Source organism: Pan troglodytes, chromosome 5, assembly GCF_028858775.2.
Source record: "Pan troglodytes isolate AG18354 chromosome 5, NHGRI_mPanTro3-v2.0_pri, whole genome shotgun sequence".
NCBI classification, from domain to species: Eukaryota; Metazoa; Chordata; class Mammalia; order Primates; family Hominidae; genus Pan; species Pan troglodytes.
In genome coordinates this window covers 92,275,537-92,300,257 of record NC_072403.2, presented here as the reverse complement: position 1 = coordinate 92,300,257, position 24,721 = coordinate 92,275,537, and the positions used below count along the sequence as shown (strand labels likewise).

At 34.5% G+C, this 24,721-nt stretch overlaps 1 protein-coding gene and 1 long non-coding RNA gene across 11 annotated transcripts in view; both read right to left on the bottom strand.

Moving 5' to 3' along the window:
- The window catches only part of BCKDHB (branched chain keto acid dehydrogenase E1 subunit beta), a 360,230-nt gene that overhangs the window by 185,169 nt on the left and 150,340 nt on the right, over positions 1 to 24,721 (bottom strand). For 9 of the 10 annotated variants that reach the window (XR_010158080.1, XR_008548591.2, XR_010158079.1 and 6 more), the window contains exon 9: positions 8,146 to 8,232. Coding sequence is in view for 6 of the 10 variants with exons in the window: in XM_024357306.3 (XP_024213074.1) it covers positions 8,146 to 8,232 (87 nt within the window). In the remaining 4 variants the exon portion in view is untranslated. Of the gene's footprint in view, positions 1 to 4,472; positions 6,163 to 8,145; positions 8,233 to 24,721 lie in introns of those variants that run through there. The other variant, XM_063813224.1, reaches the window with a different exon arrangement.
- On the bottom strand, positions 18,518 to 20,777 carry LOC134810323 (uncharacterized). The gene is made up of 3 exons (XR_010158081.1): positions 20,605 to 20,777; positions 19,299 to 19,366; positions 18,518 to 18,626 (listed from the first exon to the last, which is right to left on the bottom strand). It is a non-coding gene; the product is annotated as an uncharacterized LOC134810323 (long non-coding RNA).

Sequence of the window (24,721 nt, the reverse complement as noted above, 5' to 3'; positions counted from 1 at the left end):
CTCCTACTCCCTTCCTTTTCTGAAGCCACTCCCTCTCACTCTGCTTCATAACTTCCTTTCTTTCTCTTAAATGTTGGTGTGGCTTCTTCTTCAACCCAGGCAGCTTCTTCTTCAGAAACTTTCCCTTCTTAAGATTATCTCTTCCTGTGTGACCCTATCTATACCCATGAACTCAGCCACCAGTATATCAGTATAAGAGAATGAATCCTTACCCATTTCCTACACCTTAGATTCTCTCCTGAGCTCCAGAAACACATTTTCATCCCCATTTCAGATACAAATCTAAAATGCACTCATTATCTTACACACACACACACACACACACGCATACACCTGTTCTTCAATGATATTCTCCATCTCAGTGAAACTGCACCTCTATTCAAAAATCATCCAACCTAGAAACCAAGCTATGCTTTATTCTTGACTTCTGTCTGCCTCTCCCTCATCCACTTCAATCCCCACCCCACTCCTGTGAGTCAGCAAGTCTTTCATTCAGATTCTCTCTCCTACTATCTGAAAAATTCACCTTTCTCTAACCTACTCCCATGTCCTTGGTTTAGAAGACCGTCAAATCTCACCTAGTTTAATCACATACAGTAATGAGTCACAAGGACAGGAATACATTTTGAGAAATGCATTAAGCAATTTTGTGGTTGTGCAAACATCACAGACTATACTTTCACAAACCTAGATGATATATATTTTTTATTTATATACATATTTTTTCACATGGAAAACCAAATATCCCAGAACCAGCATTAAATATCAATCATTTCCCATACTTGATCTGCAATGCCCACATCAAGCACCATATTATTAGGTTTCTATTTATGCTCCACTATGATCTCATGGGACCAACATCTTCTATGTGGTCCATTGTTGACCAAAATGTTGTTTTGCAGTCTGTGACTAGCTTTTTAGCAATTCTCCATCACTTCCTCTCTCACTCCTCCCCAGTGTATCCTCTACGCAACTACCTAGGAGTTTTTCTAACTTTTAAATCTATATTAATCTCCTGCTTAAAATTCTTCACTTATATTCTTTTGCCTTAAATAATTATAGTAATATTTTCAGCTCCTACTACTTTCTATTTGCCAAGAACTCCATAAAGTATATTTTATATATATTACACGAGAAAACTGGAAGTTACATCTAAGTGAGCTGGCTTTACTCTGTCATATCTATTTCCTCCACATAAAAACAAATTCCTTAATATTTAAGATTCTTTAGGATCTAATTCTTACCTACTTGTCAACGTTTACCTTACGCTACAGCCTCACATGCTAGTCTTTAAACACACAAAACCACTTTAATTCCTTCAATAGCAAATCCTTTGCCTAATTCCTTATTCATATAGTTCATTCTGCCTGAAATACCCACCTACCTTCACTCCCAAGTTAATACTTATCCTTCATGAGTCAACTTAGCTGCCACATATGGGTTAAATGAGCAAGTATTTTATAATCCTATAGTTCTCTGAATATTCCATTCTAACATGTACTATAACTACCTGTTTATCATCGACTTCTTCTAATAAACTCTAAGTGTCTCTAAAACAAGGACACCAATTCTTGGATGAAATGCCCATATTAAGGCTATCCCCAGAATACTTAATAAAGGATGGTTATAAGAAATAGTTATCATTCAGGAAATAGCCAGTAGGCCAGTGTGATCTGCATACTGGAGTCAAAAAGGGATGTGAGAAATAACACTGGAAGACTGGTTTGAGTAGATCAGGATCTTGAATGCCGACATAAAGATTTTTTTGCTAGACCCAATGAGGATCCATTGGATGCTTTCAAACAGACAATGGACGAAATTTGATGTGTGTTTTAAGAAAATAATAAATAGTAATTAGACGAGAGGTGAACAGCTGGAGACAAAGATAAGGAGACAGTTTAGGATGGGTCTGGCGGCTCACGCCTGTAATCCCAGCACTTTGGGAGGAAGAGGCAGGAGGATCACTTGAGGTCAGGAGTTCGAGACCAGCCTGACCAACATGGTGAAACCCCTGTCTCTACTAGAAATACAAAAAATTAGATGGGCGTGGCAGCAGGTACCTGTAATTACAGCTACTTGGGAGGCTGAGGCAGGAGAATCACTTGAACCCGGGAGGCAGAGGTTGCAGTGAGCCGAGATCGCACCACTGCACTCCAGCCTGGGTGATGGAGCCAGAGCAAGACTCTGTCTCAAAAAAACAAAACAAAACAAAAAACAAACAAACAAACAAACAAAAAGGAGACAGTTTAAAAGGTCCAGAAAAAGTTGAAGAGAAATAGAGTTCATTTTTATATTAGCTGATTTCCATAAACTAGCAAATAACCATGTGCATATGCCTACCTTTTCTCATTGTTTCACATTCAAATTTTTCCAGATAATCATTCTATTACACAAATGTTTTATCTCTACCAAAATAAGCATAATGTTGGAATTTTGGGTCTAAAGCTCAACAGGTCAAACCTTGAAAGTTTCAAATTTGAAGGTTTCAAGAGTAACCATGCAAATGGTTGAGACGTCCCAGGAAAGAATGGGGAAAGGCACTTTGGGAGGCCGAGGTGGGTGGATCACAAGGTCAGGAGTTCAAGACCAGCCTGGCCAAGATGGTGAAACCTCGTGCCTACTAAAAATACAAACATTAGCTGGGCAGGGTGGCAGGTGCCTGTAATCCCAGCTACTCAGGAGGCTGAGGCAGGGAATTGCTTGAACCCGGCAGGCGGAGGTTGCAGTGAGCCGAGATTGCGCCACTGCACTCCAGCCTGGGCGACAGAGCGAGACTCCCTCTCAAAAAAAAGAATGGGGAAAGGGTTGGAGGTGGAAACTAAACAAGCAAAGGAGAAGATGACATGGAAGCAGACCAGGTGTGGTTAGGGCAAGGAGAAGAACCAACAGAGTATAACATGGATTTAACTACAAACAGTAATGAAGCAGCCCAATCCACAATATATCCCCAGAGTGATTTAGACTTTGGTTCCTATCTGTGGTCACAGAAGCTGTTTACAGAATACTAAACAGGCTTCAGGAAGAAACTTCAGGAAGTTTTAAAATGCCATCCTATATCCAAACACTCCACATTAAACTGTTTTTCTGATGCTCTGGCTCCATCTTTTAGTACAGAAGTATACTTCTCCTGATTGTTTTATCTGTTGCTATTAGGAAAGGTTTTGCATCACTGGTAAATTTTTTGTTAACTGAGATTATAAAATTGCAGTAAACTACTCATCAAATTACTAATCTGATAGTTTTCTCTGATGACAATTTACCAGCATGGCAATTTTAATTAAACATGTTTTCCAGAATGGTAAAAATTCAAGACCCTATAGGACCTTTTCCCCTCTTTTCAGATTGATATCTTTAAACAAAGTGCTTGGAAATTTAGTAGTAATAAGTTTATAAGAAAAAATCCTTCTCCATAAACTATTCTAACATGAAACACTGAAAAAAGCAAAAATTCCTTTAACTTGAAAGTTATTAAAAGTTTTCTTTTACATAATGACTTGTATAGGCCCTATAAAAATCCTTTGAACTATTAGAATCTGATAATCTTAAAAAATATATGTTGGTATCCACAGTTTCTGAGTTATTATGCTAAGAAAAGAGACCGCACAGAAAGGATGTAACAATGGTATGGAAACTTACCATCCTCTCCAATTGGACTCTTTATTGCAGACTTATTGCTTCCATGTGATTTAAAAAAAAAAAAAATTCAAATCTTAAGCCAACCACATCCCTAAAATTTCTGGCACTCTTTTTAAGCACTGAATCCAAAGCAGGAGAAAAAAACAATAACTTTAAAAAAAATTATCACACAACTCTTATCAGACTCAGGATTTGTTTTTTCATTATGCAGGTGTGTTGGAAATTAATAATAAAGGCTGATTTACAATCCTTAAAAAAATTTACTCTATTTAAACCAGCCAAAATACCATAAACTATTTGTTCTTAATATTTAAATAAATAATAGCTATGTTGAACATTACATTCTAGAATATGTACATTAATTTGGGGGATATTAAAATAGATGAGGTTAACACTTTTGCACACTAAAGGCTTTCTTAAAAAAAACCTGGGGTTACATAAAGCTGAAGAATACAAGCATCAAATAAAATTCATTCATATAATTTTCTGAAACAATAAAATCTTTGCTTAAAATACACAATAAAAAGAACAATGAATTATCTAAACTCTATAGTCATTGCACTTTTCCACAAATTACAGTGCACAATTCATGACTCCCTAAAAGAAGCATTTTAAGTTATAGTATGTGTCAAGTAAAAGAAAAGAATGAAAAAGTTCCCATACCCTAAAGTGAGAACAGATGGGAATGTAAGATAAGAAGAGAGAGTGAAGCTTTAGATGACTGACCAAGAAATCTTCCCCAGAGTGGGGCCAAATATACCAGACCTCAGCTTGCTCTGCCTTCCAGTTAATTTCCAAATTAAATCCAATAGAAACATAAAGCACTTCGTAAATTAGATGCACTGTTTTTTATTTTTGTAATCATTTATTTCTCTCTATATATATGTTTTATGAAGAAACTTTAAATAAATAAGTTTAAAAATTATGTCTAATCAATATAAAATAGTCTTCTAATCACTTTTGTGAGTTTACCATTATTTCAAACCAAGACTGTTAACAATAAATTTCTGTAAAATGGTAAAATAAATAGGCTTACAAAAAAAAAAAGTAGCAGGAATGAAACAAACCTAAGATGTGGGCACTGAATTCCTTGCACGATGAAAGAGCCATCTGCTATAAACTAGAGTTTTGTAAATAAATTATGACTCCATCGTATATTCATTTCTTTCATATTTGATCTGTATACTAAAATAAGCTTTAAATAGTAATGCCAATACCACTTCTTATAAAAATGTTCCTTTATTTGATATTTAATTTTATATAGCATAATTTTTCTATCTAAAAATACCAATTATAAACTTAAAAGAATACTCTCCATAGTGCTGTATTCTCTTCAATATTTTTTATTTTAATATAGGTAGTAACTTAAACTTTTGAATAAAACAGCATAGTTCATATTTTCAGGTGTTTTCAGATTTTAATGTATTTAAAAACAATAATTTTACTATTAATACTCATTCTCTTAAAATATTTTAAAAGCAATTTTGTAGGATTAACCGTGAGCTTTTAAAAAGCTACCAGATATCTTCTATCAAAAATCGCCTGTGGAGCAAACGTTTTTTTCATTTCCTTTGACATAAAACTTGCATTTGTTGAAACAACAATAACTTCATATTTTAATCAAAAGTACTCAAATTTATACATCATTCTCATCCACGATTTAAAACATCTTTTCCAAGATAACAATGAAAGAGTTGTCCGTGTACATTTTCTCTGCTGTCCCAGAAAGTTGGCTTTCAATATCTTAACCCTGTTTTATCTTTTTTAACCTTACAAAATATACCCCAAAAAAGAAATAGAGAAATATGAATCATGCTAAGTGGTGAAAGCAGTTGTACCTCAAACTTAGGTGATTTCTTTCAGTTTAAACAACCCAAGGCACTGGTAATTTGATACAGGTTTCACTTATAATATGGAACAAGGCTTTCCATAGAGAGGAAGCTCAATACAGCATATTGCATAGTTGAATATCTGCATGAAAGAGTTACTGAAAGGTATATTTTATTACTCAGATTACTCAAAATTATATGGGAAAATTATCAATGAAAAAAATTTTTCAAGTGTCTAGTTTTTTTTCTAATCTTCTTTATCAGTAGATAAAAGCCATAACAGGCAAACATTTATGGATATCATGCTCACTAAATTTTACTAAAATTCATTTTCTATACTTTCTATTTGTGCAAATAAAATCTGAATTAAGCAAAAACACTGTGTACCTTTCAAATTTCTCATATTAATAAATCCAAACTCAAATTATCCAAAATATTAAATATAATTCCTCCATCAAATATTACACTATTGTCTCAAGTCATTCTGTGGTTAGCTGGTGAATAATTTTGCCATGAACAACAGAACATTCTATAATGGGTCCAAAACTTCTATTATCTTCCTCGTGGAAGGCAGGGGATTTTGAATAAAGAGTGCATGTGCACACACTTAACATTTATTCAAGACTCCTGTCTAATCCCAGATATTCCACTGTCTTTATAAAATGGGTAAGTCACAAACACTCTGGATGACACTCATCTGTAAAAAGAATGCAGTTGGTTTAGATCAATATTTCTCAAAATATAGACTAGGGACACCTGAGGACCTATGAACACATTCCTGGGAGTCTGAGAGTGCTACAAGATGCTTTGTTTTGGTGTCTTCATATTATTATATAAATACGATTATATTCTGATACTCTCATTGACAATTTTTGCAACTGACAATTATCACATAATTTCAGGATCTTATTTTGATATTATGTTTATGATATTTTATGTTAGTTATAGTGACTATGTTTAATTCTTAATATACTACTTCTCAAACTAGGATTCACTAATGTATTCTTGGGGCCTGAGAGACATTTTTCCATTAACATAAGACCACATATTATTTAAGACCAAGAGACACTGGATTAGATTATCTTTCTAATTCCATTCCAATCTAAAAAAATGTTGTATTCAATTGCAGTCTACCAATAACTTACAGAGATCAAACTTTAAAAGCACACTTAGAGAAAGCAAACTTCACAAGAGGAGTTATAGTATCTAATTCCAACTATGTTCTACTTGTTTTCCTTTTTTAATTATATGCAATTGAAACTTTTGAGATATCAATAAGCAGTGAACAAAACACAACAAGGCTGTCAAAGTTTCAATTAGCAACAGCCACTATCCTTTCAAATGGTTTAGTAGACTATATATTAACTGTAAGTCAGAAAATCCAGTTTCTTTTTCCAGTTTTGCCTCTGGCTTGAAATGACTGCCCTAATCTTTGTATTATGCTACTCAATGTATAAAATACATAATAAATACTAGGTACTCATGTTATATAATAATAATCAGTACATTTTAAATTTTAATTGATACAGTAACTAGGAAAACAATAAATCTACAAAACTCAAATATTTGCTTTTCTTACTATCAGTGACTACATATAAATTGTAAAAATAATTTCGTTTTTGACTATAATTATGGATTACTTTGATCTAGTTTTTAAAACATTTATGTTTAAATTGGGTTCATCTAATTTACAAATACTTTAATTTTGCAATTAGCACTTAAGATATTTCATTGGTAAAAATCATTGTTTACTGATTAAACATCTAAAAATAAAAACTTACCATTATCCATATATCATAATTCTATAACGATGTAGTAAGCCATATACTCTTAAAGGAATTCCCTATTCATATATTTTAATAATTAAAGCATCTTCACACCAGTAAAGAGAAGTAAAGTGTTTGCAAACTGCGAAGATATTCTGAATTTAAAAGACATGCACCTTCCATTTAAAATATGGCTACTTAATTTTCAATTTAAAAATTAGGAAGAATGAAACTACCTTAAATTATCTTATATATGTCTATGATATAAATTTGAATACAGGTTTTAGGTAAAACTTGCCAGAAAGAGGTGTATAAAATTTTTTCCTGATATGTGGCATCTTAATGAGCATTTTTTTAAAAAAAAACATAAGTTTTTAAACAATTCTAAAGCATTTCCAATACCATAGCATAATTTGAATAACTAAAATAAATAATTTTCAAAATTACTTATTAAATTTAAATTATTGACTTTTGAGAGATTCATTTTTAGAACGTGAAGGCTGTGAAAATCTAAGATCAATTCCACAATCAACCAATTCCATAACCTCAAGTCATATAAACAGGGAATGGGAACAGATTCAAATTAAAAAGATTTTTCTTTCTGTTAACGTAGCAAATACAAGCAAAGTTAATTTAGTAGACTCATTCCAAACTTTCTTCCCATAAAAAATTTTTCAGCTTTTACTATTTTAAGATATCTGTTCTAGAAAATTAATTAGACCATTAACTAACAAACAGAAAGTGTAGTCAGAATAAAAAATGAAAAAAAAATTACTTATCACAGTATATGAAAGCATGCACTACATTTCCACAAAGTGTATGCTTTCACATATTGTGATAAGTAATTTATTTTCTTCTGGAATTGGCATGTGGAATTGCACAAGCATTGAAATCAGTTCCAAAAATTACTCTACCTGAACTGTAGAGCTGATTTCCGATGCAAAGCCGCCTGTCAAGGGAGCCTCGTGACTGATTAGCAGTCGCCCTGTTTTGATCACAGACTGAAAGAGAAAAGAAAAACCTGATGTTAAAAAGAATATCTATTTTATGTATATGATGGTAGTTTTAAATCAGTAATAAAAGTTAATTATATACATTCAATAAATAGTGTAAAAATCAGTAATTCAATTGTATGCCAATAAGTTACAATTCGCTTTCGACAGGTCAGTCATCTGATTTTTGAACTGTAAAATTTTTTTCAATATGGTTTATAATCCCAGTAGAAAAGAAAAATAAGATTTGTAATTCCATATATGCAATTAAAAATGCATACCCATTATTGTAAGATACGTTTGTGTTATAAACTGAATTGCTGTATTTCATATTTCAATGTTAATATTTTTCTTCATGTTAAAGAGCGAAAGTTTTTTTTATTCATTTGTTTGCACATAAATAACAATAGCTTTAAGAAATACTGTTTTATGGAAAAGGAAAACACAAAAACAGTATGTGAAAGCTATAGCAAAGGAAAAATTTGGCAGTAAGAAATCCCTGCAAAAGTAAACCTCCTTCGTTAATGTGCTCTAAAATCTGGTTGATGACCACACTCTATTTTAAGGGTAAAATGTCACAAACAATGAGTACGTATTCTCAATGGTTGTTCAATGTGGTTGTCCACACTGTGCGTGATACACTCTGTAAAATATTACATAAAAAAGTATAGCAATGATATCATAGCAGGATGCCAGCTGTGTTGGCAGGTAAAACTATTAAAATCAACAGCAGGTTATTGCTTAAAATACGTTGAAAAATTATCATAGTACCAAAGAGAAATGGCAGTTTTGTCTTTAGATTTCTAACAATTTAACATCACCTTTAATAAAATCTGTTACTATTTCATAAATATAAAATGAAATCTTTCAAGCAAAAATATCTATTGAAATAAAAGATTTCATTCATTCTAGGCAATTATAGTTCAGAATTTAAAAAGTATGCAGCAGTTTCAGCTAGCATATGTTAAACTCCCAGATATGGCCAGTAGCCATGATAAAAATAAGTTACCATATCTACTAGGTAAATAGTGACTTTAGAACATAAAATTTTATGAACACCTTAATGAATACCACTCAAACCCCAGTGAAACGCTAACCTTAGGATATTTGTATTTGGCTTTCTATGACTGTGATTAATTATGCCATTTGTAAGAGTCACAAATTAAATTTCAATGTACCTGTACAAAAATATAAAAAGACAAAAATATTCCACAATCACAAAACAACATATGTATTTTCAAAGTGTTTTCTAAAAGATGTCCTGACTTTAAGAATAAACAATGAAAAAAAAAAAAGATTTGACAATCAGATCATTCTTTTTTTGTTTTTTTTGAGATGGAGTCTCACTCTGTTGCTCAGGCTGGAGTGCAGTGGCACCATGTCGGCTCACTGCAACCTCCGAATCAGACCATTCTTATAGCTCTGAAACTCAGAACTTGGCCAACATAAAAGTATCTAAGGATGACAGCCAAAATCCATCCAAGCTATCTGGTGCATCTTAAATTTTGAGCAGGTAGAAATAAGAAACTTCTATAAAAATGCTGGTACCCTAAAACCCTACACAACCAAATTGGTCCTTTTTGTATGAGCTCAGGCCTATCCAAAATCAAATGACAACCTTTAGAATAATCCCTGAAAGCAAACAAGCAACCAGGGCAGGTGGCCTATGTATGCTATAGCCTAGGCAGATGGCCACAGAGTGGATGGCGAAATCAAGCACAGATGACCAAAGACAAAAGCTTCCAACATTTGAGGCTGATTCAACATGATTTGTAAGCAGATAAAATTTGGAGCCCTTCTGAGCACTCCTCAGCAGAGGAATGACTAAATAGACCAATATGCATCAACATAGTAGAGTATTATGCAGCCATGAAAAAGACTGAGGACACGTAAAGACAGCCACGACAAATTAACTGGTAAAATGAGCAAGTTGCAGGATGATATAATCTTATATTTTGTAAAAAAACAACCACCACAGCAGTGAGCACACCAAGCAACGTATCTTTTCAACATGTACATCGAGCCAACATGTATAAACAGTCCAGAAACTTTCATTCCAAAATATCAAAAATAGTTTCTCCCAAGCAATGCAGTGAAGGAAGTGTAGGAAAGAGACTTTTACTTTTTGTTTTATGTATGTTTAGATCACTGAAAGTATTCTAGTAAGTCTAAAATAAATAAAAATAAAGGGAAAGCCCTTGAATTAGTGCCAAAGATTTAAAAATACATGTTATTTTGTAGTTATAATCTTCTCAAAAAACATAATAATGTTTTTGTGATATCTTAGGACTAGCTTCAGAAACAAGGGAATCCTGAGATCCAAACTCCAGCGGCAAACAGGCACACTAACAACGCAGGGAGCCAGTCTTCCCATCCCACTCTGTGTGATCTGCTCCAGGTCAGGACCATATCCAGCTCATCACTTGGCTCTCAAAGCCGTTAGATACTTGACAAAATGAGCAATAAACTATTGGCATCAGACAAGTTCAAGTTCTTCAACACCTCTGTATGTGCATTACAAAAATTGTGTGTTCTCAGATGAGGAGTTAGGCTGACAGATATGGAAATAATTCCAGAAATTTCTAAAACACCAAGAACTAGAGGAAAAATACAATAAAAGTAATCACACTTTGAGTTTGTGGAAATTGCCACTTGTCTACAAACAAATGGAACAAAAATAGTGCAGCAAGAAGAGAGGAGTCAGAAGTAACAATCACAATCATAAACAATGATTGTCACAAAAATTGCTATGTGCTAGGCTCTGAGCTGAGTATTTTACATTCAATTACTTCACTTAATTTGGAAAGCACTTATGATTCATTTCTGCTTCTTAAAAATCATTGCCAATGTCTAAAAGTATTAAAATGTATTATGTCAAAATTCTGAAAATGCAAAAATTTAGAAGACTGATACTTTCAGTCACACTCAATTAGCATATACTGAACTGTCTGAAAACAGTTCAATCATTTTGTGAGGTATAGTAGAAATTTGTTATATGCTTTTTATCATTCACAATTTTAACTTGATAAAATTCCTGAAGACTGCTTTTCTATACTACTTTGGAAATTATTAACAATGTTAGTATAGTGAAAATGAGATCATTATAAATCTACAAAACAAGAGAATGTTACTTCTTTCTATTCTGTCTATTTTAATTAGATATTCTGATTAAAGTACATATTTTTGTCCCCTTTAATAGGCTTTTAATGTTCACATATCTAGGCAAAATAATATGTAACTGTCAAGAAATTCCCCTAACCATATTTAGCATTTTGATGTCCTTAGTAAAAATTAATGCAGTATGTTTCAATGGAGATGGCCATTAACCTTTTTAAGATAAATAATTGTAGATACAATGCTAATAATCATTTAAAAAATATTTTCTTCCAAAGAAAATAAATTTTAAAGTTTTTAAATTTTCTTCTGAGATAAATTCATTTCATCACTTGAAACAAATTAAAAGTGTTTAAACAACTTTTCAGGATGAAAGCTGAACCTATCAAAGCCAGGAAAGATCACGTAAGGCTGGATTTGCAAATATCTACTTCTCCAACTTTTTACCACTGAGTACTGTTCCTGGATTCCCGCCTATGGCAGATGGAGCACCAATGAGTTATGGGTGACAAATGGCATCAGGGAGAGCTAAGCCAATTGAAGATCAGGACCCTGAATAACTCCTCTACCATAAAACAAAAGGACTTTGTTCCCTGCAAAGGAACAAAAGATTTGTTCTAAAAGATTTGTCAAAAAAGCATTAAAAACAGTCCTGAAAGGCTCGCAGTTTTCTCACCACTTCAGTTAGTCATTCCGTCCAACAGAGCATTAGTGGCATACTATCACAATAGGAGCAATCAGAATCCCAACTCTGTACACACGGCATTGCCAAAGGCAGATATATCAAGGCATCCCTGTTCTGCTGGAACCCTAAACTTGTTTCTTGTTTGGCCACTCCATGACTTTTCCCCATTACCCATTTTCTTTCTACCCAAATGTCTTTATGAATGACCATAAATTAACCAATGCAGAATGTCTAGCACAGTGCTCTGAACATCGTAGACACTCAAGAAAAGTTAACTAGATAAAAACTCCATTAAAACAAACCGTTTAACTTTATTATGCATGTTCTCTTTTAATTTATTTATGCTATTGCATTCTTAGCACAATCCATTTTTAAGGTAGTTCAGAAGTATATACTTGATCACATCCCAGAATGATTTAATTATGAAGTAGCATGCTCCAAATTGATGGTATTTTAATGTAGTTTTAACAATAAGATATTTGTGGTAATAAGAGAGCTGCTAAGTTATACTCTGTTAAAATGATTGCACAGACTTTGGCTGCCCAAACATTAGACATATGTTTTAGTGAATATAGCCTTTAAAGATTTTAACACAATCCAACCAGGAAAACTGTTAAGTTGTCATTCTAGGAGAACTGATACAGATAGGCAAACCATAAAGCTTCCATATTCCTGAAAGTACAACATCGACATTTGAAAAGCAAAATATTTATCATCTATCTATATTTTTTATTTTATTTATTCCTCAAAATCTATAGCAAGATTGTTTTCTTACAGACAACTGAACCTTACCTACACCAAGTACAGCAACTATTCTGCCTGCTGATAAGGTTAAAAAAAAAGCAATATTTTGGATAGGCAATTTATAGCCCTTTTAATATTTTCTATCCGAATATAAAGCTAATAAAAAGCAAAAGAAACACCAAAGCTGGTCTGTATCAGTTCCTTCTGAAATCAAGAGAACCTCATATATGTAATGCATACATATAAGTACAACTAATGGTAAAATCATAGCACGTATACTTCATTAATCAAGAACATATTATTTATACAATTTAGAATCATTAAGGATAGAATTTTGATGAACTTCAAATATCAACGCAACTGAATTAGATACATTTTTTGAGATGTTTTCTTGTTTTGTAGCCAAGTGCATGTAACAAGTTAGCCAGAAAAACCTCACAATTAATCACAGGTTAGCAAACATATTAATATATGCCTAGTAATTTGTTAATCAGCATGACCTCCTCCACACATGACTGGACCACTGGCTAGTATTCCGCTGGAGAAATGCCAATGCTAAACAACAACAAAAAAACAGTCCTGAGCTTCAGAGAAAGTTTTGAAAACTCTATTTTGGCAAAGATGTTAGTGAGGGGGTTACACATATTTTAGTATTGTAGGAAAGTGTAAACCAAGAAAAACTAAATTGTCAGGGCTTTATCACCCGTGTGGAAAAAGTACAAAAGGGAACAAGCAGAGCACAAAGACAATTACATGAAGAGCTGAAAAATAAGCAAATAATGTTGACAAAGAAATAAAACATTTGGGAAATTTTTGTACATCCTCACTGGTTCATTTTTTCCTCAATGATTTGTATAATCAGAACTGAAATACTGAAGAACCTAAGAAAACTGCTTTTGCAAAATTAAAAGTGGACATCTTTCTGAAAGCTACTTCAAAATATTTCAGATAAACATGTTCCTGTCAGTTAATCGACCTTACCTTTCCAACTTGCTTTCTAATAGTCCCTCTATGCTCCAGGCATGTCAGTCCCCTCACAACTCTGAATGTGATTGATGGTTTTCCGCCTCAGACTTCCTTCCCCACACTGGCAGACATTCTATCCCTCCCTCAAGACCCATCTCATACAACTCTTTCTCCCTGGTCCCCGCAACCAGCTGGGCTTTCCCTTATATTAAACCCCATGGTACCTTTCCTCCTTTTTCTTGTCAGATTGCCTATGTACTAGTAACCATTTCCCAGTAGAATTTCAGGGAGCTGACAATGCATAATATTATATGAAACCTAAAACCAGGTTACAAGGGCAAGAATCAAGTACAGTAATAAGGTGAAGGCAGCACACACTGCTTCAACTCTCTCTCTTAGGAAGACACACAATTTACCTCATAGCACAGCACTGTATAGATATGTCTAATCCTCCAACCTCACTCTAAATTACAAGTTTGAAGACAGAAACTCTTACTTATAATGCCTACTGAAGAACACAGCACATGGCAAATAGATATTACATTGAGCAAATTATGCCCTTTGTATATTAGTAAAAGATAAACAGCTTAGAAAAGGACGTAAGTATCTTTGTTTCTTTGTTTTGAGGAATTTTTTTTCATGGGCGGGGGGTGGTGGTGGTCTCTATACTATCTGCTTCAGCACTCCAAATCATTCAAGAGCATGGAATTCAGAACTAACAAATATTCTGTACCTAACTAGAATACCTAATACATTGTATATGTGGCCGCTCAATAAATGTTGCTTATATTGATCCCCCCAAAAAGCACACAGACACAGTAATTTACATGAATAACTCTTCAAGACTGGAAGTTTCTGATGCCTTTCATATCTTAGAGGGGACTAGTAATGTTATTAGGATGCTGAAAGAGAAGTCCTAAAACCTAAGCTCTAATCATTCTAATTGTAATAGAGGACTGCCCTGGGCCAACTCTCTCCACCTATTTTTTTCCTACTCCAGACTTGTTTTAGAATAACGAGTTCGCAGTACAATACATGCTTCTGTGTACCTTTTTAAACATGCATGATGGTAACAAATACACAAACACTGAGTTAGTACTGAACACAAGTTTCCTGTTCCTATTGAAAAAAGGTCACAATGGTGGCAAAGGTATTGTACTGGACTAGAGGACATTTATTAGAGATGTAGTTAGACATGGATAAATAGTAAATAAATGCTTTCAAAAGTTTTTTGCCCCATTTCCCTGTCAGCTCAAACATCAAACAAAGCATAACCACCTGTAGGTAGCAACATAATTATTTCTGCCAAAACAATATTTCAAAGATTGAATTAGCTGCTTGTCAGGTTGTTTTTGTATCTTCACTCTTTTCTATCAGTTTTTAAAAACATTTTCATAAACTTATTCCTAATCTCCATCTCAACTCAATCTGTTTCTATGAAGAAAAGAAATTGTAACATGTGATTTGGCTATTAATACTGTTGACTTCCATGTCATAGAATTTTAGAAAACTGTTGAAAAGGTCTACTACAAAGCCAAGTTGTACTTTTGAAACACAATCAGGGTGCTGCATCTTCCACACCTTCTATCCTTAGAAGACTCTTCCTGGCTCTTCCAGGCTTTTTCTTTGGAGTTGGCAATGGCAGGAGGCATTTAGAAGTACCACATAACTAAAGCCTTACTGTAAATATGCTTATGCTCTTCTAATAAATAAAAAAGTGAGAGTTCAAGAGCTACTGCACAGTATTTGGCAAATTTAGAACCTGAACCAACCATAAAGACCATTGTCATTATCATTCCACTATATTTATCCTTTATTAATTCCAGCAGTTTACCTTCATTCAAGTGTTGTTACCATGGTGTTAATACGTATTATATTGTTCCAAGTTTAGCATTCAGGTGATAATTACAAGCTGACTGAAAAATTCCATAAAGATAGTTTTGTTTTCCCCTTTTAATCATTTTTAATTGTACAGTTCTGTGGCATTAAGTACATTCACATTATTACACAACCATCACGACCATCTGTCTCTAGTCCTTATCTATCTTCCCTAGCAAAACTCTGTAGCCATTAAACAATAACTCCTCATTCCCTCTTCTTCCAAGCCCTTGGTGTCATTCTACTTTCTCTATGAATCTGACTGGTTTAGGAACCTTATATAAATGGGTTCATACAATATTTGTCATTTTGTGACTGCCTTATTTCACATTACATAATGTTTTCAAGGTTCATCTATGCTGTATCATGTGCCAAAATTTCCCTCCTTTGAAACAGTAATATCCCACTGTATGTATATATCACATTTTGTTTATACATTTATCTATCAATGGATGCTTAAGTTCCTTTTACCTTCTGGCTACTGTGAGTACTGCTGCAATGAGCATAGGTGTACAAATATCTGTTTGAGTCCCTGCTTTCACTTCTTTTGTATATATACCCAGAAGTGGAATTGCTGGGTCATGCCATAATTGTTTAATATTTTCAGAAACAGTCATAGTAATTTCCACAGAGGCTACACCATTTTACATTCCCACCAACAGTGCACAAGAGATGCAATTTCTCCACATCTGTACCAACACTTATTTTCTGTAGTTTTGACAGTAGCCATCCCAATGGGAACGAGGTGGTATCTCATTGTGATTGTGATTTGTATTTCCCTAATAATTAGTGGTGTTGAGCAATTTCCAGGTGCTTAATGGCCACTGGCATATCTTTCTTGGACAAATGTCTATTTGAGTCCTTTCTCCATTTTTAAATCCTCTTGTTTTATGTTTTGTTGTTGATATAGTGTTTCAAAGGTGCTTAATACATCTAATTTCTTAAACTGGTCCCTTTGAGGATTGGAAAGAAAATCTTTTCAGAATATGATATTCCATATGGAAAAATATATAATCAAATCTCAATTGTTTACCATGTCCTCTTTCCTTAAAAAGCATCACGTTCTGGTTTCCTCACCATCCTCCATTCTGAAAGAGACACAGGGAAAAATTTTCCTGACATCATCAATGTCACACATCCTCTGCCAGACTGCTTATCCATGACAGCACTCCTCTCCTGAAAAATCTTCAATGGTAAATCAGCTAATCAGAATCTTAGAGAAAACTTATACATGGTAACAGCACCTATAATTCACTGCTACAGAAACAAAAGAGACAAGTTACACACTAGAAAACCTCTGAGCCTCATAGCTTTGCTCCATATTGTGCCAGTAATTAGGAGATAAATAATGCCAAATAAGAAAATTTGAACATTATATTAGTACAAACCAGGAAATCACTTTCATCATCTTATTTATTACATACAATCTCTCAATTAACTTTTAATGTTGTATAAATTCCAAAGGTCATCAGTTCATATTAAAACAATTTCTTGAACCACATGTGCTAATACTGGGGAAGCAAAGACGAGTTAACTCAGGTCCCTAAAGGGTTGTACTATATATGTTGCCACAATGCCCTAGGGCAAAGCATACCCAAGAAAGAAAGAAATTAATTTAAAGATTATTTTAAGTGATAAGTAACAAGGAAAGGCATGATACTGGTATTAAAAATCAATTTATTTTTGTTAGAAACAAGTTTTTCTAGAATTTTAAATTTCAACTCCTTTGTTCTTTTCTAAAAAAATATTGAAAAATGAATTTTTCTCTTCTTAAAACAACAATTACTAATATCCTCTGCTTTTCAATTCGTAAGTCCCCACTTGGCAAACTTTTCTCAAGTGTTGACAACAGAGGGAAATACTATGTCTGGCCATCATAAGAGTTCTAAAGGGTAGAAACTGACATCATCCCTTGTACTCCCAGCATACCGTGAATAAGAAGAAAGTGACCCTAACCAAAACCAAGATTGTCAGCCAGTTACATTTTACACTGCTGTTTTAAGCACGTATCAAGGGTACAATTTTCCCTGAAGCCAGCTGGTTGTCTACCAAGGTCATGCTTCCCTAAGGAATGATCAAAAGTATAAACACTGCTACACTTCTGTATCACCATGGATAAATGGTCCTATTTTCTAAAACCTGGTCCAATTCTGCTGGAATAAATGAATTTTTGGCCCATTATGAAGCAAAAATTATGTGTAGTTCATAATACATGGGCAAGGCTTAAAATCTTTTGGGTTTTTGGGTATGACTCAAAAAAGTGCTGGAGTAAAACTCAAAGGATATTTCAGCAAAAATTACACATATCTTTTTTAGTGTACATAACTAAGATGGCACAGAGAAAAACAAAATATATAACTTACGTGCTTTCATTAAAACCAAGATAAGAGGGTTTTAATTATGTATTTAAGTTATTAATGTGACAAATGGATTCAGGAAAAGAATTCTTTAGCAGAAATAGTATTATTTTTCCGTAACATATTCATTGATTATTTAATAGAGAAGGTAGGAATACAGAGGAGAAATTTATTGTGTTTTATTCATTTGTTTGTTTTGAGACAAGGTCTCGCTCTGTCACTCCCAATGGAGAGTAGTGGCACAACAGAGGCACAAAAATCTTAAGGTCAACAATTACATTATTGCTAATAGGATATTAGTGAGAAGATACAATAATAATAGTTCTCCAGAAATAACAATTTAATATTTAAAAATCAATTTTTATCTAGGTTTAAATCCTTTTGTTCAGGGAAAGAGCTGAGTAATTTTCTTTCCTCATAATGCACAAAAATATCAACAATCCATTCCTATTTGATTTACAATTCTTTATTCTGCAATGCTTTCATTGACAAGGACTATAACAGTAACATGTTTCTGTCTATTATACCAGAAGAAGTGAGATATACTTACAATAGCTTAGGTTGTGAATGACAGTATTTCATTTTTTTAAGGAGTGATCCAAGAAGATTTTGTGCTTGGCTCACCTCATCATAAAAAGTTGATCACTTTGCTATATTGTCTATGAATAAAATAGTTATTATAAAAGAGAAAATACCACTGCTAAACAAAGAAAATGTTCTATTGCTCCATTAATTTTTAAAAATAAGTTTAAAAGTAAGGATAAAGTGGCATTTCACCCATTAATGTCACAAAGTAATTTAAATTTAAATTCTGACAAAGGAATATAGTTAAAATCTTCCTTACATTGCCAAAGGCAATGTAAACTGCCATTAAGTCTTTTGAGAAATATTTTGGGAATATATTTGCCAAAAGCTACTAAATGTTCAAATCCCTGAAATAAGGAATCTCAGTTCTGAGAGTTGATTCTCAGAGGACTCCAAAAGATGTAAAATACTGGACTTCTGGTTTAAAATAGTCATACGTGTGTGCGTGTGTGTTTGTGTGTTACCACGGTCAAAAAAATTCAGAAAAATTTAAGAAACACTGTTTTAGAGCCAGGGCATCATACTAAATACCCAAATACCATATTTGGTCATGGGCAAATTCCACTTAAAAGGACAAAGCACTTTAGAAATACTGCCTTTAAATCCCTTCCACAGCTACCATAGGTTGCATACTGCTTCACTAATTTTGTTTCATCTGTCTAATCTCTGCAGGCCCTTCAGTGTGTGACCCTAGCTCAGTGGCAGAAAAACAAGTGGAAAGCTGGCAGCACAGGAGAAGACCTTACCTGTACAGCAGAGCTTCTACACCAGAGATCAAGCTGGGAACTGCACGCTCTACCCTTTGGGTGGAAACCTGAGGAGATTCCCACAGCAAACAAATTGAGAGCAGAATCAAAGCGAACCCCACCCTCTGGTTATGGGCAAATGAGCCTGTACAAACTGATACTGCCCTATTCAAAGATTAGTAAAGGAAGCAAAACATAGACTAAAGCTAACAGAGCCTACTGAAAAAAAATGCTGAAAATTATCCTGATCACTCAAAAGAAAAGCAGGTCTCTAAGAATAATCTACTTAACATCCAGAAGAAAGTGTTAAGCAACCACTGTGTACTCTCAACTGAAGAGCTAACCTTTAAGAAATAAGAATAATAATTCTAGGGAGATAATAAGGCTGGGTAAGAAAGGATACAGATGAAACGTGAAAGTCTCATAAGTAAGCTAAAACCACACTCGTGAAATGAAGACCCATGATAGTGGTGGATTCGTGTATTCTCGTGGTATCTTCCCCTACTGCCTACCACTCTCAGGGTATGATGCTCCACATTCAGCAGACCTCAAAACTATTTGCTGAGTGAATGAGTAGGGATAAATTGGCCTCAGCTGCAAATGTCTGAAAAATACAGGGACAAGAAGCAAGCAGACAGGAAGGCAAGTTGAGTAACAAGTTTTCTTTCCCCCTCCTCCCCTGGCCACAGACTGGCAGTGAGGATGCTTTCCCCTGGTTGTCTCCATCCCTTCTGACAGCCAAGGACCACTGCTAGAGAGCATGGATGTGCTTTCCTCCTATCCTTCCATTTGTCCTTTCCCAAAGTCCACTTGAGGCCTGCTATTGCCCGAATTGGAAAAGAAGCCAAGAGTAACAAGAAAAAGGAAGAAAAGGAGGTTCATCTTCCCAGTGTGACAACAACTTAAAGGATGAGGTACACAAATCAGACTGCAAACAGCTTTCATTTAGCAAGAGTCATGAAACAAATATCTCATGACCTCAAGAAGTAATGGGAATAACTAAGGTAATAAGCAGTGGAAGGTGGTGTGGACAACCAGAGAACACAGTCTCTGACTTAGGGGGCCAAACTCATTTCCTTTTTATTCTTTTTGAATACTATGAAAGCCAAGCAAAACATGTCTCCCCAGGCCAGATTCTGTCCAAGAGTTTGCAACCTATACTTTAAGGAAACATCTTTGGCAAAATGATCTTTTTTTTCCAAATATCAAGATGTACTTTCTGTTATGTTATCTTTGCCCACAAAATTATATACCGAATCAGGCAGACTTCCATTCCGGCCTTCCCAAATATTTTGTGGATATTTACCAGTATAAACATCCATTTTGTTGTAAAGTTACATTTAGCAAAGCAGACCCAGTGGTTCAAAAGAAATTTGAGCCATATCTTCACCACGTGTTTCTAAAACCCAGAAAAACAATGAACTAGTCAAGATAATGTGTAAATTTAAGCATTCAGTAGTCTTGCTATATGTTCCAAAATGACATCATAAATGGGTAATTATGGCATTTGGAATTTTAAATATGCAGGAAAAAGGATTCTATGGCTCTGAAGCTCTTCCCCATATTGTACTTGGTGATGTACCGTACTTCTGAAGCACTCCTAGGGCCCTTACCAGGAGCGCTCCAGTGTGTTTACATACTACTGGAAGAGTGAGAGTCCGTTTCCAGTTTCAAGAGACCCAATAATTTGTAGTCCCTCATAGGAGAAATCTTGTACCAAGAACATCCGCAATGGATGAGATGCAGTTTTACTGACTAAAAGAAGTTTTAGTAAGTTACCCAAAATACAGTTTTCTCAAAACATTACATAAAAGATAAATGGTAAGATTGTATTTTATTACCACACACACACACACACCCACCATTACCACCAGTTTTTACTAAATTGCTTATTTTGGCCATCAGTATTGGCAGCTGGGCCAGGCAACTAGCGGTGAGAGTGGTGTCTAGAACCAGTATATCAATAGGTATGAAGAGGAAGTAAAAAAGCCACAACCAATGTTTTAAAGCAAAAGAAGAAAATAAAGATGATACCATGAAAGTAACCAGGTTTAATTCAGGACCAATACAAAATAGGGGCTGGAAAATCCAAAGACCTGAATGATGAGGATAAGATAGGAAGTTCTTTTCATAGAGTCATGGTGTGGGGTTGGAGTTGTGGATATTTATCTCCTCATCATCACTACTGTCATGGTCCCTGAGGTTACCTACATCTCCACCTTCACTTGGTGCATCTTAACTACATTCAAAAATAAAATTCAGTATTGGGTTTTTGGCTTTACTCATCATAAATTAATTTCTATTAAGCATATAAATTGGTGTTTTTGAATCTACTTTACAGTATTCCTTTAGTTCTGATGATGATTAATGTCATCGTTATTTCCAATAAATTAAAAGAAACATGTTAGGGTATCATTATTCTTTTGGCTACCTGGAGTCCCAAATAACTTAAGAAATCATTTATAAATCTGTCTCAAAGAAAAATGACCATTTCTCACATCTACTATAAAATTGTATGACCTATAAATATGTGTGGTTGTATTTATAAATGCACCCTTTTCAAACATTTTACCTATACTATGTGAAGTTCATGTATTTTAAACCATAGCCTCAAATGTAACCAGGAAACCTCCATGAGGGTGGAATCTTGACATAGCTTTCAATGTTATTGCTCCCCGGTCCTACAACTTTATGATGCCAAAGCATATCACTTTACCCTGGGACTGCCAACCGTAATTCTGAAATCGGAACACAACTGACTGCATCAGTGACACTGAAACCATAATATTGCAGCTGGCCTGGAGCAGCAGCAAGCTGCTGATCAGTGAGCAAGACAGTGGGGAGGGAGGAATGGCTGAAGAAAGGCATTCAAGACAAATCTCCAAATTCTCAATAAGCTGCAACCATCAAAGAGTCCAATATCTAATCTAGAAAATGTCAAAGGTCAGGTTTTTTAACAAAATCAAGTGGGGAGATTAATATTAAGTATATCTACACTGCCTTCAATACTGAACTGTTTCAGGACCACTTTTAGAAACAACAATATGATACCACTCCCCATGCCAGGACATCTTACAGCAATGGCCTCATATTGAGGAAAAAACATTTGCAAATAAAGTAGCAAACAGTAACTTGAAGCATAAGACCTACATTCTAACTACAGCTTGAAAGAAAGAACTGGGGAGGAGTCTGGAAGAAAATTATAACCCCAAGAGTTATAGTGTAAAGGTGAAAACTATAATTTATGTCTTCATGTTGTTAACTTGAGCATCAGTGATAGAATGCATGAGTGCTGCTAAAATGGATGCTTTTTTTTTTTTTTTTTTACTAACTCTCATCAAATAATACATCAAGGAATACATGTACACACCTTGCATTGTCTACTCCCCTCATCAGGATCACTGCTTACATACTAGCCCCCACATCAGCAACCTGGGGCTGGGAAAAGGCAGGTACTCACTCTCCCGGTGCCTGGGGGAGCCTCAGAGCCATCTGGGCATCCTGCCCCCTTGGGCTGCTCCCCTGATCCTTACCTTTAATCCCAATGCATCAGACCCAGTGTTTGCTGCTTTAGAACATTTTATTCAACAGAACTACAGGCCAGTGATGAAAAGATGTTTATAAGGTTGATGCTTTTTAAGGAAGAATAACAAAACTTTGTTGAATATTTCCTCTGGTACCTTCTAAACAGAAAGGGGAGTGTCTCAACCCATTGCCCCTTCAAACCCCTGAAAATGTGAATCTCTGACTCAGCTTGATGACCGTTTCTCCTCAGGCACCTGAACCATGAAAAGCTGATGAGGAACAGGTGAAAACAGAACCTGTCAGTGATCTTTGAATGCTTCTGAACTTTTCAGCAGAAACAGTGCCTTGTCAATCACTGTGTTTTGTTTTGTTTTAAACAACACAGAAGCAAAATTCTATGATAAAAATTAATATGGCAGACATAATACAGAACCAGAACATTAAGTGGGAAACTGAGGATACATAGTACAGCGTATTTAAAGGCAGAATTAAAATTCTTAAACTATTATTCTTATATATAAACAATTCATGTCCTGATTTATAGATTTTATAATAAATATATATATATATATATGTTGTGATGGTTAATTTGAGGTGTCAAATAGTTAAGTTGAGGTGTTAACTTGAAGATCTGTCCTTATTGCAGTCAGGCACCATCCAATCTGCTGGGAGTCCGAAGGAAAAAAGGAGAAAAGGTAAATGTGCCCGTCTATTTGCTGGGCTGGGATATATCCTTCCTCTCCAATCCTTGGGCAACAACTCTAGGCTCCAGCCCTTTGGACTCCGGGACTTACACCAGAACCGCCTCCCTACTCCCTCACCCTGGGTTCTCAGAGTAACACTATTGTCTTCTCTGGTTCTGAGGCCTTTAGACTTAGTCTACCAGCATCCCAGAATCTCTAGCTTACAGACAGCCTGTTGCAGGACTTCTCAGCCTCGATAAGCACATAAAACGAACCCCTTAATAAATCCCCTCTCATCTATCTATCTCCTTTTGATTCTGTCTCTCTGAAGAAGCCTAACACATAATATGTATTATCCCAAACAAGATACTTATACTGTTACATTATTTATTAGAATATATATTCATATATATATGTATCTTTAAGGAATATATATGAATTATATATCTTTAATTAAAAATATATGTATATATACACATACACAACATAAGTGTGTGTGTGTATATAGATACATATACACACATAGCGTGTGTGTATTCACAGAAAAAGAAAGATGAAGAGAGACAGACAGACATTAAAGACAAGAGAAACTAGGATTTTAAACCAAAAGTGGTGAATCAGCCCAATATCAGACTAGAAGCCCTATGACAGGACAGACTGTTTTTTCACTGCTGTGCTTCAGGGCATCAGTGCATAGCAGCCACTCAATAGACTAACTTGTTGAAAGGCTAAACATTATTATTTCTTCCCTTTTTAAAGAAGTCACATAAATAATATTAAAGAAGCTGTAACTCCAGTGAGCAAATTTATTCTTAATAATGTGGATATGGTATGTGTAACTAATGATAGAAAACTATAAAACTGCATCAGGAAACTACTAGATTTTAGAGTACAACCATAAGTATACAAATTTGAAAACATCCTTTCCTGTTGCTCAATAATTGTCTAATTAGGAGTCTCTGTTTTGAACCATATGTTGCCATTTTTTAAAATACATACTGTGAGACAACTTCATTTATTATGGCTAAATATTATTAACAATTATACCTCCTGACTAAACAGCTAAGCCAACATAAGATGTCAACCAGAGTATATTTAGCTTAGCCTAATAAGGAGTTACTAGATTTCACCGGCACAGAGAGAAGTGCTATGCAACTGAACCAAAGAAGAGCTACCTGAGACTGTTAACTTTCCAAATAAAAAATGAAAGTATAA